Raw genomic sequence first — 18,196 nt, forward strand, 5'->3', positions numbered from 1 at the left:
TCTGGTAAGATCCAGCTTTAGCATATGCAACTCACATGCATGGGAGGGATGAATTCTAGCAGCCAGTTCTATAGTTTCCTGACTTTACTTTACTTTACTTTTTCTTTTGATGGAAACAGAGACCACCACTCCTCTGCAGTTTGCATGGTTCCTTATTTAGGAATAAGTGTTGTGGTCAAACTCTTACCTCCTCATACACTCCAGAGCCTGAGTGAAGACCTGTGGAGCCATTCCATGTTCATGCTGTAGGATCAAACACTGCTCCAGGGTGATTGACATGGCAGTCCTGTCCTTGGCACTTTTACAGCTCGTAAATCGAACACCGTTCAGTCTGCGGCATATCTAGAAATGGGAGAGACAATCCATCACTCCTTGTGCATGCAAAACCTTCTGTCAGAGAGAACACCTGTACTTCCCCTTAGAGAGATACAAAAGTTGTGTAGGGCTTCAGTGGCAAAGTTGGGCACGTTTGAGAGAGCATTGTATGAGTTCAGGGGAAAATTCTGATATGGAAAATACATTTTATCTCCCCATGTCCCATTCTATAGGAGGTCTAGCCTGGCAGCCTTTCCAAGCTGCATGCAAGCAAATGAAGAAATTCAAACATGTCAATAATAAAAAAGGGGCAAATACATAAGCATACAGAAACCCAGCTGAACTATGCACAGATGCTTAGATGAATAAATACCTCAGCAGCTTGCCAAAGGATATCAACATTCTTGTTTTTCCTTGCATGCACATTTTGACCCAGAAATCTTAACAGTTCAGGCAGGCACGTCTGACTACGGGATCGAGGTAGACCTATAAAACACACAAAACCAACTCCACATATTCATCTGTATTCAATAGATCTTTTTCAAAGTGTTCTATTACAAAGTGTTTCTATATGCCTGTTGCAAGTACATTTGTGTTTTCTTGAAACTAGAACAATTACTCAAGTTCTGATTTATTTAGTACTATCAATGAAACAAATTCAAGCTTAATTAAACTAAATGGGAAATATAAATTCTAGTTATTTAAAACTTCAGGAACTCAGAATCTAATAGCAGCAAATTAAGAGAATGAACAAAGGGAGCATGATTGGTATAGTCTTTTGGTTTGTGTGTCACAGAGGTGACAGGAGAATATGCATGTCTTCAGAGAACTTCTGAAGATATTTTATATGCTACTCACATATTTTATTTTAAATTTGCAATCTGGTCAGCTTTCAGTTACAAGAAACACCCATAGGACACCACTTTGTCATGATCTTTTTATAAATTTTTCACTAAGTGGAAATGAAGTAGCTTAAATTTTTCAGTGTCTTCAGTACTCATCTCCTGTGTTCAAATTGTTGTACATCATCTCTTACATATGCAGCAAGATACTCCAGACAATCAATTACAAGTGTTCAACAAGTTGTCTTTTTTGTTGTTTCTTCTTTTTTTTTTTTTTAAAGGAGTAACCACAGAGAGCACAAACTAAACTTGTGACTGAATAAATACAGAGGTATGCACTGTAAAAGGTGACACTGTGACAAAAAGTATCCTACCTGAGTGACACATGAGGTTTTACATTAGGCCTACTTCTCACAGCAAAGAGTATGTTAGATTAACCTCCTCTTACAGGAAGGTGACCTGCTGAGTAGATGAGGGAAGGCTGTGGACATTGTTCACCTGGAATTTAGCAAAGCCTTAAATGCTGCTCCCCACAGCACTCTCCTGGACTAACCAGCTGCTCATGGTTTGGTGGGACATACTGTCCACTAGGAAAAAACCCCAGCTGGAGGGCCAGGCCCCCAGAGTGCTGGTGAATGGTGCCACATCCAGCTGGTGGCTCCCCAGGGCTCAATTCTGCAGCCAGTCCTGTTTAAGTTCTTTATCCATGATCTGGAGGAGGGGATGGAGTGCACCCTCAGTCAGGAACAGATGGTACCAAGCTGGGCAGGAGTGCTGGTTTACTGGAGGGGCAGGAAATCTCTACAGGGGGATCTGGAGGCTGGATCAATAAGCCAAGGTCACTTTTATGGGGTTCAGAACAACCAAGTTCCAGGTCCTGCCCTAGGGCCACAACAACCCCAGGCAGTGCTACAGGCTGGGGACAGAGTGGCTGGGAAGCTTCTGGTAGAAAAGGATCTGGGGTGCTGGTGGCAGCAGCTGAACATGAGCCAGGGTGTGTCCAGGTGCCAAGAAGGACAATGGTGACCTGGCCTGTACCAGCAATAGTGTGGGCAGCAGGAGCAGGGCAGGGATTGTCCCCTGCACTCGGCACAGGTGAGGGCACACCTCAAATCCTGTGCTCAGTTCAGAGCCCCTCAATTGAGGAGGAACATTGAGGGGCTGGAACCTCAGTGGTGTCCAGAGAAGGGCAATGGAGCTGGTGAAGGGTGTGGAGCCCAAGTCTTATGAGAAGCACCTGAAGGAGCTGGGGGTGTTTAGTCTGGAGAAAAGGAGGCTCGGGGGGACCTCGTTGCTCTCTACAACCACCTGAAAAAAAGAGGGGAGCATTTCTCCCAGCCAACCAGCAACAGGGTAAGAGACAAGGCCTCAAGCTGCACCAGGGGAGATTTAGATTGGATGTTGGGAAAAACTTCTTCACTGAAAGGGTTGTCAAGCACTGGAACAGGCTGCTCAGTGAAGTGGTTGAGTCAGCATCCCTGGAGGTATTTAAAAACATGGAGAGACACTTGGGGAGACAGTTTAGGGGTGGATTTGGCAGCGCTGGGGAAACAGTTGGACTTGATGATCCTAAAGATCTTCTCCAACCTAAACAATTCCACATTTTTGTTCTATAATTAGCAATACTGTGCCTGTGCTGGTCTGCTTGAACTCTACACCTAGAAAGAAGGTAATATCTGTAAATAGAAAGAGAGCACAGGCTCTTTCTAAAGACAAGGAGAGCTAACAGTACAAGGACAAGCGGCTAGTGAAGCTAAGACTAATTAATTTCTTAGAAATTCTGCAGAATTTAGAAATAAGAGCACAGGGACATGGACAGTGGGACCTTTATCTCCTAGAATGACGTGTCTGATTTTCCTTTTGCCTCTACCTACCACAGACTACATAACTGGGCATAATCACCTGATTTGCAGTTAAATGCACAATGTTATTCTCCCTTGATAAGGTTGACAGAAAAGTACACTTCATTTTGTATATCCTAAATATCATCACAATTTTCAGGAGAAAAAAAAAAAAAAAGTAAAAGCTGAAACATGATTGGATCAAACATAAGAGGTCTGGCAAAAAGACTGAAGTAAAAAAAAAAAAAAAAAAAAAAGCAGAATTAAAGAAGAGAAGAAGGAGCTGAATGGGAATTATTTTTAAAAAAGACTAGATGGAGACATGAAAAAAAAATATTTTAAACTTATTAACTTTTGAATCGTACAAGAAAATCTGATTCTTGATACTATACAATAAAAAATTAAATTTTGCAGTTAACATTCCAGAGTATCTTTTATTCAGCATTATGACTGCCTGGATGGAGGGAAGCAGGTTCTGCTCTCAGCTGTATCAAAAAAATTCAAGGTAACATGCAATTACACACTTTAGCAGACAGAATACTTACTATCCTATTGCATTTGTATTTCTGGAATAAAACTGCAACTGTAGGGAACATGAAATAACCTTAGAAGAGGTTTGATTGTAGTAATAATGAATTGACAAATTTTCACCATTTTTTGGTCACATGTAAATAATACTTATGCCACTGCCTTCTCAAAAAACCCCAAGCAGTAACAAGCAAGAAACTAACTAGTAAAAAAAAATACAGACAACAAAACAAAACAAAACAAAAAAAACACCAACCAAAAAACCCAATAAAGTTTAGGCATGTAGCTTTTATCTCTCTTCCAGGTTCTCTGTTGTTGGCTGCAGATGCAACAATTATAGGGAAGCACCAAAGGAAAAACAGAGAGAAGTGACTGAGTTCCTAAAAACTGGCAGTTGCTCTCTGTGCAGGTTTTATCATAAGTGTAGGGAGCATCACCAAAAACTGCACATAAAAGTGCTGCTGTCACTTTTACACCTTTACCTTACAACAATCTCACTGCCTAACTGGATGATTATACAGTACATAGTGCCACTTAGAGATGTAAAAGTAACCTTAAAAAGGAAAGTTAATCAGTCTGACCTTTAAACCTCCTGAATCCACTCTGCTTAGTACTAAAGTATTACAACAGTTGTATAATTTCTTGGAGATTACTAATACTCGTTATCATCAACATTTAAAAAACCAACACAAAGCAAACAAATGAAAAAATCAGCCTGAATTGTGCTGTTCAAGCAAATTTGTCATTAATTACAAAATACTTACAATCATCAGGCAAAACTTCCTTGAACTGCTCAAAATATGAATTCAACCGCACTAAGCTTTCCATGTTAATTATTTCTTGCAGTGAGGTGTCCCCAAACCTTTAGAAGGAGAAGAAAGGAACAATTAAGTCCAAGGTAAAATGTTTCTCTTTTTCTTTGAAACAACTCTACTTGGCAATATGTCTACCAAAAACCAGTTTAAAGATTCATCCCAGGAGTTCTCTAACCATTCAAATGCCAGGTGAAGTGGAACAGAGAACTGTTGCAATGATTCATTACACACTCATATGAGTATGAGGGGAAAAAAGGGAAGGAAGGTATAAGAAAAATACTGTACAAAATAGTATTTAAAATTCTTTGACTTTCATGTCTCCCTTTCAATATGGAAAATTGTTTTACTTAAATTTAAGTAAATGGATTTTAATAATGGACTTACTAGCTTAGTTCATAAACTAGTAATAACAACCATAACATCAGTAGATAGGACTGAGAATGTTGACTTCAGGTAAATGTAAATGAAAAATATGGATCTAGGAGTAATAAACCATGAAAGTAACACATATTGTCAACAATGCCATGATTCATCTCATCTAAATAATCTACATACATAGAGTGCTGACATCTGTAACTGTGCTAGTCATCTTGGGTTTCCTTTGTAGGCAACAGAGGACAACAGTAATTGCTGGAATGCTTTTGTTAGACTTTTTCTTGTCCACCAGCACAGTGCACACTCCAGCCTGAGGCTGTCTGGAGTGTGCACTGGAGAGCTCTGCTGGAGCAGGGCTCCATCAATGTACTCTTTACAGGATGTGGCCACAACAGAGGGAATCCACTGGCTTTTCCAGAATTAAACAGTTTCCCTAGCAAATAAAATTACATAATTATATTTTACAGCTTTGCAACAGCAGTGTTGCATTACATAAATACTGCAAGGAGATGTTAAAACACAGGTGCACCTTGCCTGTTATCCTGAATTTTGACAGTGACCAGGAGAGGGAGTCTCAGGGAGAGTACAAACCAAGACAGCAAACACACAGCAATATCCAGAATGATCTCAGCCTCTAGTGATTTGTCACTCACAGAGGTCTTAAATCACAAGGAGCACTTGTGTGCTAAATAGCCCTTGATATATCTCCCATTGCAAATTCACATCTGAACCACATAAACCTGCACTAATCTCAAACCCATGAGGTAAGGAGCTTCACAAATATGTGGCACGTAAAGAAAACCTGATTTTTTTGGCATTTGGCAAATTCATTTAGAACAGTGTTCCCATGTTCATGTATTGGAGAAATCAAGAGTGCAATTCCACATCAACATAGCTCCACTGCTGAGCTGCCAGTAAAGCTGATCTTGCCTGGCTGGGTACCTACTTCTCTGCTAGAGTTTGCTGCTCATTGATTCCCACGTTGAAGAGAACAGGCTGAACCCTCAGTAACATTCCACTTTGAATCTCGCGCGGCAACAAATCAAACAAGGCGCTTGGCAGAGGGATCCGCACGTTAAATCCATCACTGAGAAGAAATAAACAGCTGTTAGACATAAGGATCAAAAAGCTGCATTCAAAGGATGTTCTATTTATCTAAAGAGGGATAACACCTAGAATGTAATATAACCATTAAAAAGCAGCCATCAAAAACTGACTCTAAGGAACTGCCACAACTTGCTTCTAGTCAGAAAATCTATTCCAGTTCAAAATCAAACCTGCAGCAACTGTTGCATTTATATCCTCACTGACTTTCAAATCAGATCTGCCAATTTCCTGACAGTAGCTGATTTTGCTCTGCTCATTAATACTGCAATTCTTCTACAACTTGGGTAGAAAAAGCCAAACTTTGGCATGTTCTCACTCATCAGGAACAAAGTATGTTTATTGTTATTTACCGGTTTCCAGTGATCACTGGCAGCATATCAGTAGATGTATTTGACGTAGCCTGAGTTACTTTAAAGGTTACATTCCTCAAGTCCATGATTCCCAAACTCATGTCCTCCAGCATTGCCAGCTCCTCACCTAAATCCAAGAGGAAAAAGTGAATTGTAATTACTTGTTATGCACAACTTCCCTTTGTCAATTTGATGACAACAGTAGGACATCACTCCATGAACAAGTTCCACAGATGAAGGGCTGCTGCAGCCCAGACCTCCCCTTGACCTACAATGTCATGGCTGATTTTTTGAGTTTAGAAAACACCAGTTCTCTAGAACAGTCCAGACTACTGTTCTTTAAGTAGTTGATATGCTGATTTTCCAAGTTAGATGATGCTAATAAGTACTTCTCAGCATTGTCAGAGCCATGATAACTTTTGCACTGGAATAGCTACAAGGTATTCAATAATTTGCCTGTAAAAGCATTCCCTAACCAGCATCCAGACAGCTTTTCAGACACAGGAGTCAAGCACTTCTGAGTGAAGTACTTTCTTTTTATTATATTCTCTCTTCAGTCTCACATTGTGCTGCAAGTCTACAGAAATTTCAAGAAAATTCAAAAAGTTTATTTTGGGCACAGTTTCTCCCAGCTTACCAGAACTTTCACCCAATTATTTTCTGAAAAAAACCTAAAGACACTGTGATACGTTTTAGTCTTTCTTAAACCTTTGACACTCTGTTATAAAAAAGTACACTTCATCTTTTAGAAGCAATTCAAGTAAGTGTAAAGAAACTCAGAGTTGTTAGATAATTAAGTACTTCAGCTATAATCTAGTTTTGCATTTCAGTTTTCAAAATCATTTCGTAGCTGAGCTGCAGATTTTATTGCAGAGCCCAAACACTCACATCCTGCTGTAGCCAATTTAATGCAGAATTTGCTGACTCAGCAGCTTTCCCACCCCCTGGCCCCATGCCTTTACCATAAGTGCTCAGCAGGCTCTCAAACTGTGCCAGCAAGCCAATGGTGTAGAGTTGTCTTAGAAATCCATCATCATGCAGGCAGTTCCTCAGCTTGATAATGAAACCACAAATGAGAGCTGTCAGCTGTGAGAGAGGAAACAGACAAGAATGAAATGATTAAAAAAAAACAAAAGGTTCTTCAGCCTCAAACAAAAATGATAGCATGTATAAGAGGTGCAATAAAATCTGTCAAACAGATGCTCTTTTCCCTTAAACATCTTCTCTTCCTTGCAGCTGAAGACAACCAACCAATGAAAACCCAAAACATTCATAAAATCAGATTCAGGGCATGCTGCCTTCATCTCACAAGCTCTCTCAAAATGGGGCTGCTGTAGATCTTACACCTTTTTGTTTTCTGAACATGATCACTTGTGGTAGGGTCTACAACTTCTGAATTGCAGAAGTTTCTCCTTAGAGAACTATTTCAGTTTTAGACAGAAAAGCAACACAGCTAGTTCCAGGCCAAGAATTTTGATTATATGAATAAATTACTGTTTTTCAAAAATGACATCTGAGAAAGATTAAAAATGCAGTATCTGTTTGCATTATGCAGACTTAAACTCTGGTGTTACAAGATATTCAGAACAAGATCCTGAAGATCTAGTACTAAGGCCAGTACTATTATCTAAGATAAATATTAGTCTTAATTCATTGTCACCAAAGGAATTTCTCATGCAATGGCCACATACTATGTACACAGGTGCATGACTTTGTTATAGAGTTAAACAGGAGAGAATGAAGTTCTGATCATTATGGGTAAACATATTCAAAGGAGTTAAAAAAATATCTGCATTATGAGGTGTTTTTTATATAGGAAAATTCCCTGTTTTTATCTCTATGAGATCACAGAATCAAAGAATCATCAAGGCTGGAAAACACCTCCAACATCACCAAGTCCAACCCAGCAGCACCCCCAACCATGTCCTAAACTGCCATATCCACACATTTTTTTGAACACTTCAGAAATAGTGACTCCACCACTTTCCTGGACACCCCACTCCAGGTCTTAATAAACCCTTCCATGAAGAATTTTTTCCGGATATCTAATCTAAATCTCCCCTGGCAAAATTTGAGGACATTTCCTCTCATTGTGTCACTTGTTTTACATTTTTGATACATTTTGATAAGCCCTGCCAATGATGTCCAAGAAATAAACTGTTTGAAATACATGAACAAGATAGTGATTTCCAAGGAAAGCACATACATGACAGAAATGCAGTGGGCAGAAAAATTTGTTTTCTGTGGCCAGTGGAAATTTATTTAGTGCAGACACCTGCTAGTCAGTACCTGCTACTCACAGACCTTTTTGTCTCCCTCTTTTCACATTCTCCTGATTTGGCTCAGTGACATTGGAAGGCAAAGGTTGTTTCTGAATACCGAAGTATATTTTTACTAGTTCTGGAAAAATTTTTGTTTTCAACAGTGAATGTATATCCAAGGGGACACCTAACTTATGTATTGTCAAATTCATATAAGTAACCAGTAAGGACAGAATAGCACAGCTTGTGAGGGGAAATTTGTCAAACCCAGGAAGAGATCTGAAAATTTCTGGGAAGAGTAATCTTTTACATTTTACAGAAACTCCACTAAATATGGAAGTGAAATCAAATCATGCACATTTGCTTGCTTACAGTCTGGCAGAAGACAACATCCCTGCGATACTGAAGGCTCAGGCAGAGCCCTATTGTTGGGGCACTGTCCTGCATTAATAAAAAGACCATGGCTTTCTTTGCCTTGTCGCTCATCATGGCTACACAGTCAGTGAGTGTGGTCAGCAAGGGATAAAGAGCTTCACTCCATTCACCTGGTAAAAAAAAAAAAAAATTAGCAGCAGTGGAAGCACTTTATTTGAAACAAACACACATTAAGAAGAAACTTCCTGTTGCAAGTCAGAGTTGTGGATAATTCCCATTTAGAACTCATTCTATTTTGGCTGGATGGTTATTCACTGCCTTGTAATAAGTAACCTTACAGTGTGGTTATTGCATGAGGAAAATATGGAGAATTTTACTCTGTAAAGCTGTTATGACTTTCCAGACCATGTAAATTTGTGCCCGCACATCAGGCTTTACAATAGCTGATTCAGAAATCATAACAGAAACATGAACAACTATATACAGAAGTGTATATAACTGCATGTTCCTTTCACTGCACATACATGGACAGACAGTAAGGAGTCCATTGTATTACAGAAATAGGGACTATCTGCTTAGCCATTTCTGTCAATGAGATTCCTCCCAAACATCCTGCCTTTTGAATCTCTAGGCTCCTAGGTGTATCATTCAATTGCCTCAACACTTGCAGATCCTTATTGCACCTCAGGGACACAAGATGATGCTCATCTCCTATTTGCAGCTAAGAATAATAAGGTGTGAGGTGAGAAATTAATGTAGGTACTCTTTTAAGTGTTTCCTGTCTCCTGAGCAGTTTTAAAGGCTTTAAGCCAGATAACAAGAATTACTAAACATAGTGATTTAGATGGGAGTCATACAGATTCTTGGAAATACATTGGAGTTTTTCTTCCACTGAAATACACAAGATATGACCCAAAGGGTCCTGCACAGGAAGCACAGAAGTGAAACTGAGTTGTCCAAGTTCTTCTCTTTTTAAAGGGCAGGACAATATGTTTTATTTTTCAAAAGCACCAGAGCTCACTAATAGCACACACACAACTCCCACCCCAGTTGGCTGTAGAAACAAGGCAATGTACAGACCAGAACCTGCATGAATGAGACACTTAAAGCCCCTGAAAGGAAATTTTTGGGGATTTTGACTCAAAGGCAGTATTAAGAGCCAGTAATAATAAATGCTCCTTTGATAACCAGCCAAAAAAGGGAACTCTGGAAGTCTGCTAACAGAAACATATCTGGCAAGATGAACAGAACTATCCTTTTGGATTTTGTTCTATGTGGTAGATAGACAACCTAACAAACTACACAAAGTGGAAGATGTTAGACTGTTTCCTTGCCTTAAAAAAAGCAGGAGACACCAAAAGAACAGGCAAAGAATCACAGCTTGTCTTTTAAATTCTATAAAATGCTTAATCTCAAAATTAGTCAGATGCCATAACGTGACCGTGTGAACATATAGAAAGTAAAATATAGATGATACTAACAGTGTTTCTCTTACTGCATTTAAGAGCTTTTCAGTAAGCAAATGAGAATAACAAGAACTGAAAATATCTTCCAGCACATCATCACCTCATTGACTGTATGCACATACATTAATATAGTTACTAACTCAGCAAAGATTTAAAACTGTCTCACAGCACTTAATTTGAAAGATATGTTTATCTTTGGTAATCACAAAGTACACTGATGAAGATAATGTTATTATTAGATGGAGGTTTTTCTTTCATCATTCACATACAATGCAGGGACTCATCACGGGTATTGAGCAAAAAATCCTCTGTGCTGTATATTCTCCTGGTTTGAAATTCTGGCCATGAAAAAACAAAGCCTTGTCAGTCTGCAAAGTCCTGAATGATTTTTGCTACTTACTTCACCTGTCTTCTTTTATTTTTCAGTCAATGGAAGTTGTTATTAACAGTAAACAGGAATAGAATGAATTGCACTCCCAGTCTCAAATTAGGTTGGAACAAGGTAGGGGTGTTGGGAAGGCCAATGAGTTCACATAGCAAACTTTTGTTGACTATATATTACTGATTATTTAATAAAAAAATAACATCTTTTTAAGAGAACCAAATACATAAAGCCTGTGGGATGAAATGTCAGGTGGGAAAAGTTCTTGCATTTTTGCCCTAAGGGTATCTCTTCTCCAAAGCAATAAAAATATTAAAATAGATGTCCTCCAAAGCCTTGAAAATATATTTTAGTCTTTTCATATTAAGTACAGAGGGACAAGGACAGAAGAAAGAAGGTTAACATTGGGATGAGACTCCTAAATTCTGTATCCTGAAACATGAGACTCACAATCCCCAATACTACTTGGTGTGCACCCACAACAAAGAATTTTCCATCAGCCTTGTTGACTCCTTCATGTTCTGCTTGACTTCTCATTCAGAAAGACCAGCTCAACAGCCCATGTGAAAGGGCATGTCTGAAATGTCAGACTCCCACAGACTTCAATGACATTTGGTGACATTACAACAGTTTGCTAAAACACATCAACTGGAGAAACCAAAGAGGCCCTAAACAAGCACTCTCCCATATCTGGACATGCAAAATGACCAGATGCCCCCTGCACTCTTAGGAAATAATAACTTCTCAACAGCTTAGGTAACTCACGTGGTGTTGTAAAGCACTGCCATTTCAAAATAGTCCATCTTAAAGCAAGGCATTTGTTCACTTAACTATGAACAAAACCCTGCAGTTTTCAGGAGAAGCAGAAGCCATGAATGCACATACCTGGGGCAGATTCTTCCAGAGTAGGGCTGCAATCTGCACAGAAATGGAGGGGCAACATGCATGATTAAGGAGCAGCAACACAGTCTAAATACAAGCAACTCAAATGCTCAATGCCAGGGTTCTCAAATATTTTCACTGAGTGAAGAGGAGCTCAGCAGAAATACTTTGCTGCCCACGGTCGTGGAGGGCATGGGCTGTCTCCTCCACTCCATTGTTCTGGCCAGAGGAACACCTGGGTGGGGACTTGGAGGAAAGCCAGTACCTGCTAGCTCAGAGGCTCGCTGTGGATTACCAGCAAGGGCACTGTCAATCCCCAGTGATCCACAGCACACAATTTGAGAACCACTGGTTTACTGCAAATATAGATTAAGCTGGCAGTAAGGCTGCTAAACAGAAGAGCAAAAGATCAGCAGTAACTTCAATGCACTTAACAGAAAATGACATTAAGGCACCCACAATGCAAGAGTAATAAAAAAAACCAGTAGTTCACTACCTTAGTCAAAATTCCATCACACAATTTCTGAGATAATTAACAGAAACATTATAACTCATATTGAGGGCTGGAACCCCACCAGTGAAGTCTGGTGAAGTCCTCTCACTTCAGTGGGAGGATCAAGCTGTCAGATGAAAACATACTACAGGTCAATGCTAACAGTAAAAAAATAATATGTTCCCTGTTATAGCAAGCCCTGCATTAATGAAAAGTAGTTTACTAAGCTTCCAGAATTTAAGCTTCCATTGTTTATATCTAGATTCACTAGTCAATTAATTATAAATCTGAACGTAACAACAGAAAACATAAAATTTAATAGTGTGCTTCAGGACAATCATCTCAGCTAGATAATTAGAAAAAATCTCTCAGTAAATTAAAATTCATCATGTTCACTAAAGAAACTATATGTTTCCATGCGATTTTAGTAATGAATATCTAAGCCAATAACCAAAGTAGGTTTGAAAATATCTTTTTAAGTTTCCACTGTTTCAGTCAGTATTTTCTTTCACAAACATTCATTTCTAGATAGATCCTCTAAAGTCCTTCAATAAAATTTTACTATTTCTCTCTTACCAATTGTGAAACTATCTTGCTTGGCTGGTTTTTACATTGCTTTCAAAATAATTTGTCTGCTCTCTGCTCATTTATTCAAAACACAGAATTACTAATAAGAAAAACATTAATTTCTTTGAATATACAACAAGAAAAAAGCGATTCTGGACTTAGCGAAAGAACCTTCTTTGTCCTTCAATTCTGCCCCAGGTTCTGTTTGTTAAATAGAAAGATTTTTCTTCCCCTATTTTGGAGGAATAGCAGGGAAAAGTTACAGAAATTCTTTGCACTAACAAAATCTTTGGCAGGTCTATGCAGCCAATTCCACTTCTATATGCTGTGTCAAGATCCAGAGCAGAACTAAAAGATCCACTGAATACGGTAGAAAAATATTGTTCTAAGGTGTTTTCAACATCAAATTTTCATGGGAAAAGCTTCTGATATAATTCATCACAGATTTTTCTTGTGAATTTTTAATATTAAAAATCCACAATATTTAATCATTTATGTGAATGTGCATTGAAGTTTACTGATTAAACGTACATGTAAATAACTATAAAACTTCATGTAACCTAGCTATCAAACAAAAACATTTACAGGTATCAAACCAGTAGAAGAAATTTAGTCAAAGATTAATGAAACAAGACCCTACTCTCCTTTTTTTTAATAATACACAAAAATTTCAGTCTAATCTAGAAAAACATGGTTATCTAAGATACTAAATAAACTATGCATAACATGCAAAACTACACAAAAATACATTAACATTAATTTTGACTTCCTCTTTGTTTTTTTTTTTCTTAAGGCACTGCCTTCCACTGCAACACTAACAATGTGATGGACATGAAGTCACAGACACACATAAGGGACAAAGGGCCATCAAACAGTAAGACAGAACAGGACAAAGGAAATGAGAACACACATCAGTCTTTTTAGAGCTTCACTTTGCCCACCTGCACTATTAGGTGGCCAAATCAGAGTGACCACACATGAAGAATGTGAGAATAAGTCAAGTAAATATATGAGTAAATAAAATAATTCTGAAATTTAATGCACAGCTGCCAACTGTCAATCTAAACTGATAAGGATGTATTTCATTCACACGCTCACAACTTTACACTGGATTCAATACAGCTTCCACTTGAGCTTAAATTTTGAATGGATTATTCAACTAAGAGCTTGCACTACCAATTCCTACATTCCAGCTTACAAGAAGTCTAAATAATTGAGTGCCTCAGCACCACAATTTGGGTTAAAATTTGCTTTAAACTCTGTTAGGTTCATCTACAATCAGTTCAGTCTAATGGGAGTGATTGGGGTCCTCTCCCATTCTTTAGCAGTCCAGCTGGGGGACCATCAGCTTTTCAGTAGTGCTGCACTTGTCTCATGTTTTATTTACCTTTAATAAGCTTTGATTGGTGCAAAGAAGCTGAAGCCAACAGAAAAGCTACCAGAAGTGGTGTCTGTCACGTGATAGCCCATACAACTGTTTTACTTTAAAACTGTTTTGTTTTAAAGCACACAGAGTGAAAACCAAGTGCCACTTCCATCAGTGGATTTGGCAATGATTTCAGTGGGACCAGGATTTCAAAATAAGTAATGGGCTTACCAACAGCTCTTTCTGCCTGACACCACTGCTTAACACCACGACTGAGCTAAGAACATATGGAGGGCTGCAAGGGAAGCTTAGGAATGATGCCAGCACACAGGAGGAGAGCAGTAGTGAGAAGCGGTGTCTGGCATACGCACTTGTCCTGAGAGAATGGCATGCACAGGATGGTGTGGATGAAGATGGTGGTGAGGATGATGAAGGTGGTGAGGATGATGAAGGTGGTGAGGATGATGAGGTCTCATTTAAATCTTCTGGATTTATCCAGTAGGCACGACTGTCCCGATTACCTTTCTTACTAGTACTGCTGACGTCACACTGGAACACGTCCTCACAGCTGTCACTTTGCAGGCGCTCCTTCTGGAGGAGTTTGTCCACTCGCTGGATGATACACTCCAGGCTTTTGTCCACATTCAACCAAACTTTCTCCTTAAATGAAGACATTTTTTCTCAGTTTAAAACCAAAAGAGATGTTGGGTAACAAATCCCTTGGTGATATATTTCCTCCTGTGATTCTAGTCACAATTCCTCTGCAAAGTTTCCTCTGGGCTCTTGTGGTTGCATGTGTGCACACACAAATTATGGATATGTAAACAATACGCAGTGACATGACTTCTGTGGTAAATTGCAAAGCTATTTTCTGTGTAAGCTTGCCAAACAATTTTAAGTTCCTCTTCCTGCACTATTATTCCAAATTCGAGCTGGCACCATTGTTTACTCTTGAAATCCATGTTTGACGTAATAATTTTATACAATCACATCTTTTTTTTCTCTGTAACTCAGTGAACAACAGATAAAATTAGTGCATTGTAGTAATGTCTAAATACTGAATTAGCTTTATTTGTATCTTACTACTGTGACTTTGACTGTAAGACAATGTATGCCAAAATAATTACAATTAGCAAGAATGCATTTCCCAAATGAATTGAATCTCTTTTAAAATTTGTTATTTCACAATATTAATAATTGCTTTAATTAATCTTGACTATTTGTGAGATTTAGTTAACTTCTGTTTATGTAACACAATGACAGAATTTACACAGTCCAATTCTCATTTTGATTGGCAGTGTGTTAGGGAAAATAATTTAAATACTTTGTGTAAACAGTTTTAAAATGCTGCTCACAATCTAAACAATGATCAACTGCATGTTCTAAATGGTTACAGGAGAATTTCTGTAAGAGGAAGGCTAAATTGCATAGCTAGCACCACAAAATATACTTTATTTGGGAGAGTGCAAAAGCCCACTGTAGTATGTTCAGTTTTTCACTTTAAAAGCTATTTACTTTTCCTTGGACCTCACCTTAAAAATGCTATGCACCTACCATAACAATTTCCATAGTTTAGGAGACACAGAAATATTTATTAAAGCCTACTTGTTCTCCCATGGCAAGGAGTAACTTCCTGCAGGATAGAGACAACATCTTTGCTAGATGACAAATACCCACTACATACTCATCCCATATCTGGTGAGCAGCTACAGAGCTTATTAAAAAAGAAAGTCAAAAGAACAAGGGATTCACCACTCTGCTGTGCAAACATACCCATTCCTCTTCATGCCAGTCCACCTGCAGAGAAGATCGGCTGTTTCTTCCCGTCCATCTGGCCACAAGTGTATCCTGATCATTCCTCAGCATCACTTGCTCCCCTTCTCCAGAAGTTGGAGATGCTTTTGAAGCTATATAGTCTGGCCTTGCAGCATTCAGTCCATGTATTGAATTTGCCAACAGCTTGCAGTCACAAACCGTGACAAGTTGCCGGGTCTAAAAAGCAATAAACCCCACGTTTTGAAAACTTTCCATTACTCTATATACAATCTATACTGTAATTTTTAAGAAAGAAAAAAAGAAGTAGTATTTTGTAAAACAAACTATTGCTTTAAGGCACCATTTGAATACCTTTACAGAATGACCTTAAAAAAATAGTATAGGCTCATCCCAGAACACAAATGACACATTTCCAAAGACTACTATATTAGACTTGCAGTTGTTGAAAATGTCACTAAGGAATGTGCAATTACTCTTTATTTGCACTTCAGCTTAGAACAAGGTGCAGACATATGTGGTGTTTGAGCACTGGAACAGGCTCCCCAGAGAATTAGTCACAGCAGCAAGCCTGACAGAGTTCAACAAGTGTTTGCACAATGCTCTTGGGCACATGGTGTGAGTCTGGGGGTGCACGACCAGAATGATCCAGATTAGCCCCTTTAAACTCACTATATTCTATATTAAATAATTTTTATACTCTACACAATAGTTGCCACACAGAAGGAACAGGCTTCAATCATCCTGTCTGAAATCATAACAAGAGGAGGGCTGAAGGTACAACCCACCAATCAATGCAATTTGTCCTCTGTCTTATTTAGCCATATTGTATTAAAGGATTTCTTAAGCCATATGAATATAAAAACTATGTGGCCTGTGTGTCTACTAAAAAAAGTACAAACAAGACATTAATATGTCATATATTCACATAATTTAGTTGTAGGAAATCCCACAGATCAGTTACACACTGTACTTGTTTAGAATGAGTATTATAATAAATAATACATTTACAATGAGGTCCCATTATAAAAAGTTGTATGCATATCCCTTCCACTGGGACATTTCATGGCAAACTGATTAGCCACTACTGCTGTTTAGAACCTTCAGATCTGCTTCAAGGACAGAAGATGTCAGCAAAACTGCATTTGGGTTTTTCTACCTGTAAGATTGTGTTCAACTGTGGGTCCAGCTTGTTTTCTTTAGCATACATCAAGAAATAACTGGTTTACACCCCCATAATTCAAGCAAAGGCTGTGTCAACATTACTCTTTATTTCACCAGTGGAAAAATACAGAATTGTTTCATTAACCTTCACACAGTTGCTGCTGCTTGACAGATGACTCAGAACATTAAAAAATAAGTTGGTTATGGAGAAAAGGATATAAAAGAAAGTGAAGAATGCACATTACTGCAATGTGATGAATGAATAGAGGGAAGCAGAGGACATTGCTCTCCACTGTACTTTCAGGAGGAGGTGAAGGCAAGAGTGTCAAAAGTAGGAAACAATGTAAATAAAACCAGGAACTTCTAAAAGCTGATACATTTTTTTAAGGACTCTGCATGTTACAACACAGTACTGAAATAGGTAAAACAGATGCTACAAGAAAATGTACTAAAGGCACAGACAGAAAAAAAAAATACACTATGCTTCAGCAGAGAAATGAATTATTCTCCTACCTTATCTGCTAGGATGGCAAGTGTTCTTTCAAGGCCATTAGCTGATCTATCCTTGGCAGCTCTTGAGAGCCTTTCTGCATAGTAACTGACTTGTGTTTTCAGGGTGTTGATTTGTGCAATAATTTCCTTTGCTCTAACGATGTCCTGTGGGATGTATATTATAGACTGGGAACCTGTTGAAGTGCTGGAAAAGAAAGATTGATTTTAGGGGGGAAATTGATCTAAAGGTACACACATTACAGTGGCATGCTGGGGAATTAATGGCAGACAACAAAAAATTACCTAAACTAGTGATCAACAGTGAAAGTCCAGTGGGCAATTGCACAGCAGGAACATGATCCTAGACACTTCTCTGCCTTTACTGAAAGCAAATTCAGATGCAGATTTACCAGTCCCTAATACCAAGGGGCTGTGGGCAGAGCCTGTACACCAGAGGACAGGTTTACTGAGGAGAATGTGGGTAACAGATTTTGCCATCAGATACAGAATCACTGTTTGCAGAGACATTTTGCTCCATTCTCCCTCTCTTTACAACACAGATACTTCACTGAGGCCTTGTTTAAAAAAATGCTTTATCACATACTGACTAACATAATGAAAAGAAATTCTGTGCTCCTTCTAACACAAAAATGCCACCCAGATCCATAATGCAAACACTTGTATTAAAAAGAAGTCCTTCTGCTAGTATATCATTTCTTCTATTGCAGACCAGAATCAAGTTACACCAGCAAAAGCAATTTTATAATATGTAAAAAATCAACATGCATCTTCAGGCTAATCC

The 18,196-nt window shown here is 38.5% G+C and overlaps 1 protein-coding gene across 33 annotated transcripts in view; it reads right to left on the reverse strand.

Annotated features, from left to right (window-relative positions):
• INPP4A (inositol polyphosphate-4-phosphatase type I A) overlaps nt 1–18,196 on the reverse strand; it is a 113,962-nt gene that overhangs the window by 12,225 nt on the left and 83,541 nt on the right. For 15 of the 33 annotated variants that reach the window (XM_079300220.1, XM_079300224.1, XM_079300215.1 and 12 more), the window contains 11 exons: nt 17,416–17,599; nt 15,739–15,957; nt 14,487–14,625; nt 11,543–11,575; nt 8,807–8,979; nt 7,136–7,259; nt 6,174–6,300; nt 5,663–5,803; nt 4,291–4,388; nt 689–801; nt 188–342 (listed from right to left, as the gene is read on the reverse strand). In XM_079300220.1, the coding sequence (XP_079156346.1) occupies nt 188–342; nt 689–801; nt 4,291–4,388; nt 5,663–5,803; nt 6,174–6,300; nt 7,136–7,259; nt 8,807–8,979; nt 11,543–11,575; nt 14,487–14,625; nt 15,739–15,957; nt 17,416–17,599 (1,506 nt within the window). Of the gene's footprint in view, nt 1–187; nt 343–688; nt 802–4,290; nt 4,389–5,662; nt 5,804–6,173; nt 6,301–7,135; nt 7,260–8,806; nt 8,980–11,542; nt 11,576–14,336; nt 14,626–15,738; nt 15,958–17,415; nt 17,600–18,196 lie in introns of all 33 variants that reach the window. The other 18 variants (XM_079300238.1, XM_079300230.1, XM_079300236.1 and 15 more) reach the window with 2 other exon arrangements.

Source organism: Erithacus rubecula (assembly GCF_903797595.1).
Source record: "Erithacus rubecula genome assembly, chromosome: 1".
Classification (NCBI taxonomy): domain Eukaryota; kingdom Metazoa; phylum Chordata; class Aves; order Passeriformes; family Muscicapidae; genus Erithacus; species Erithacus rubecula.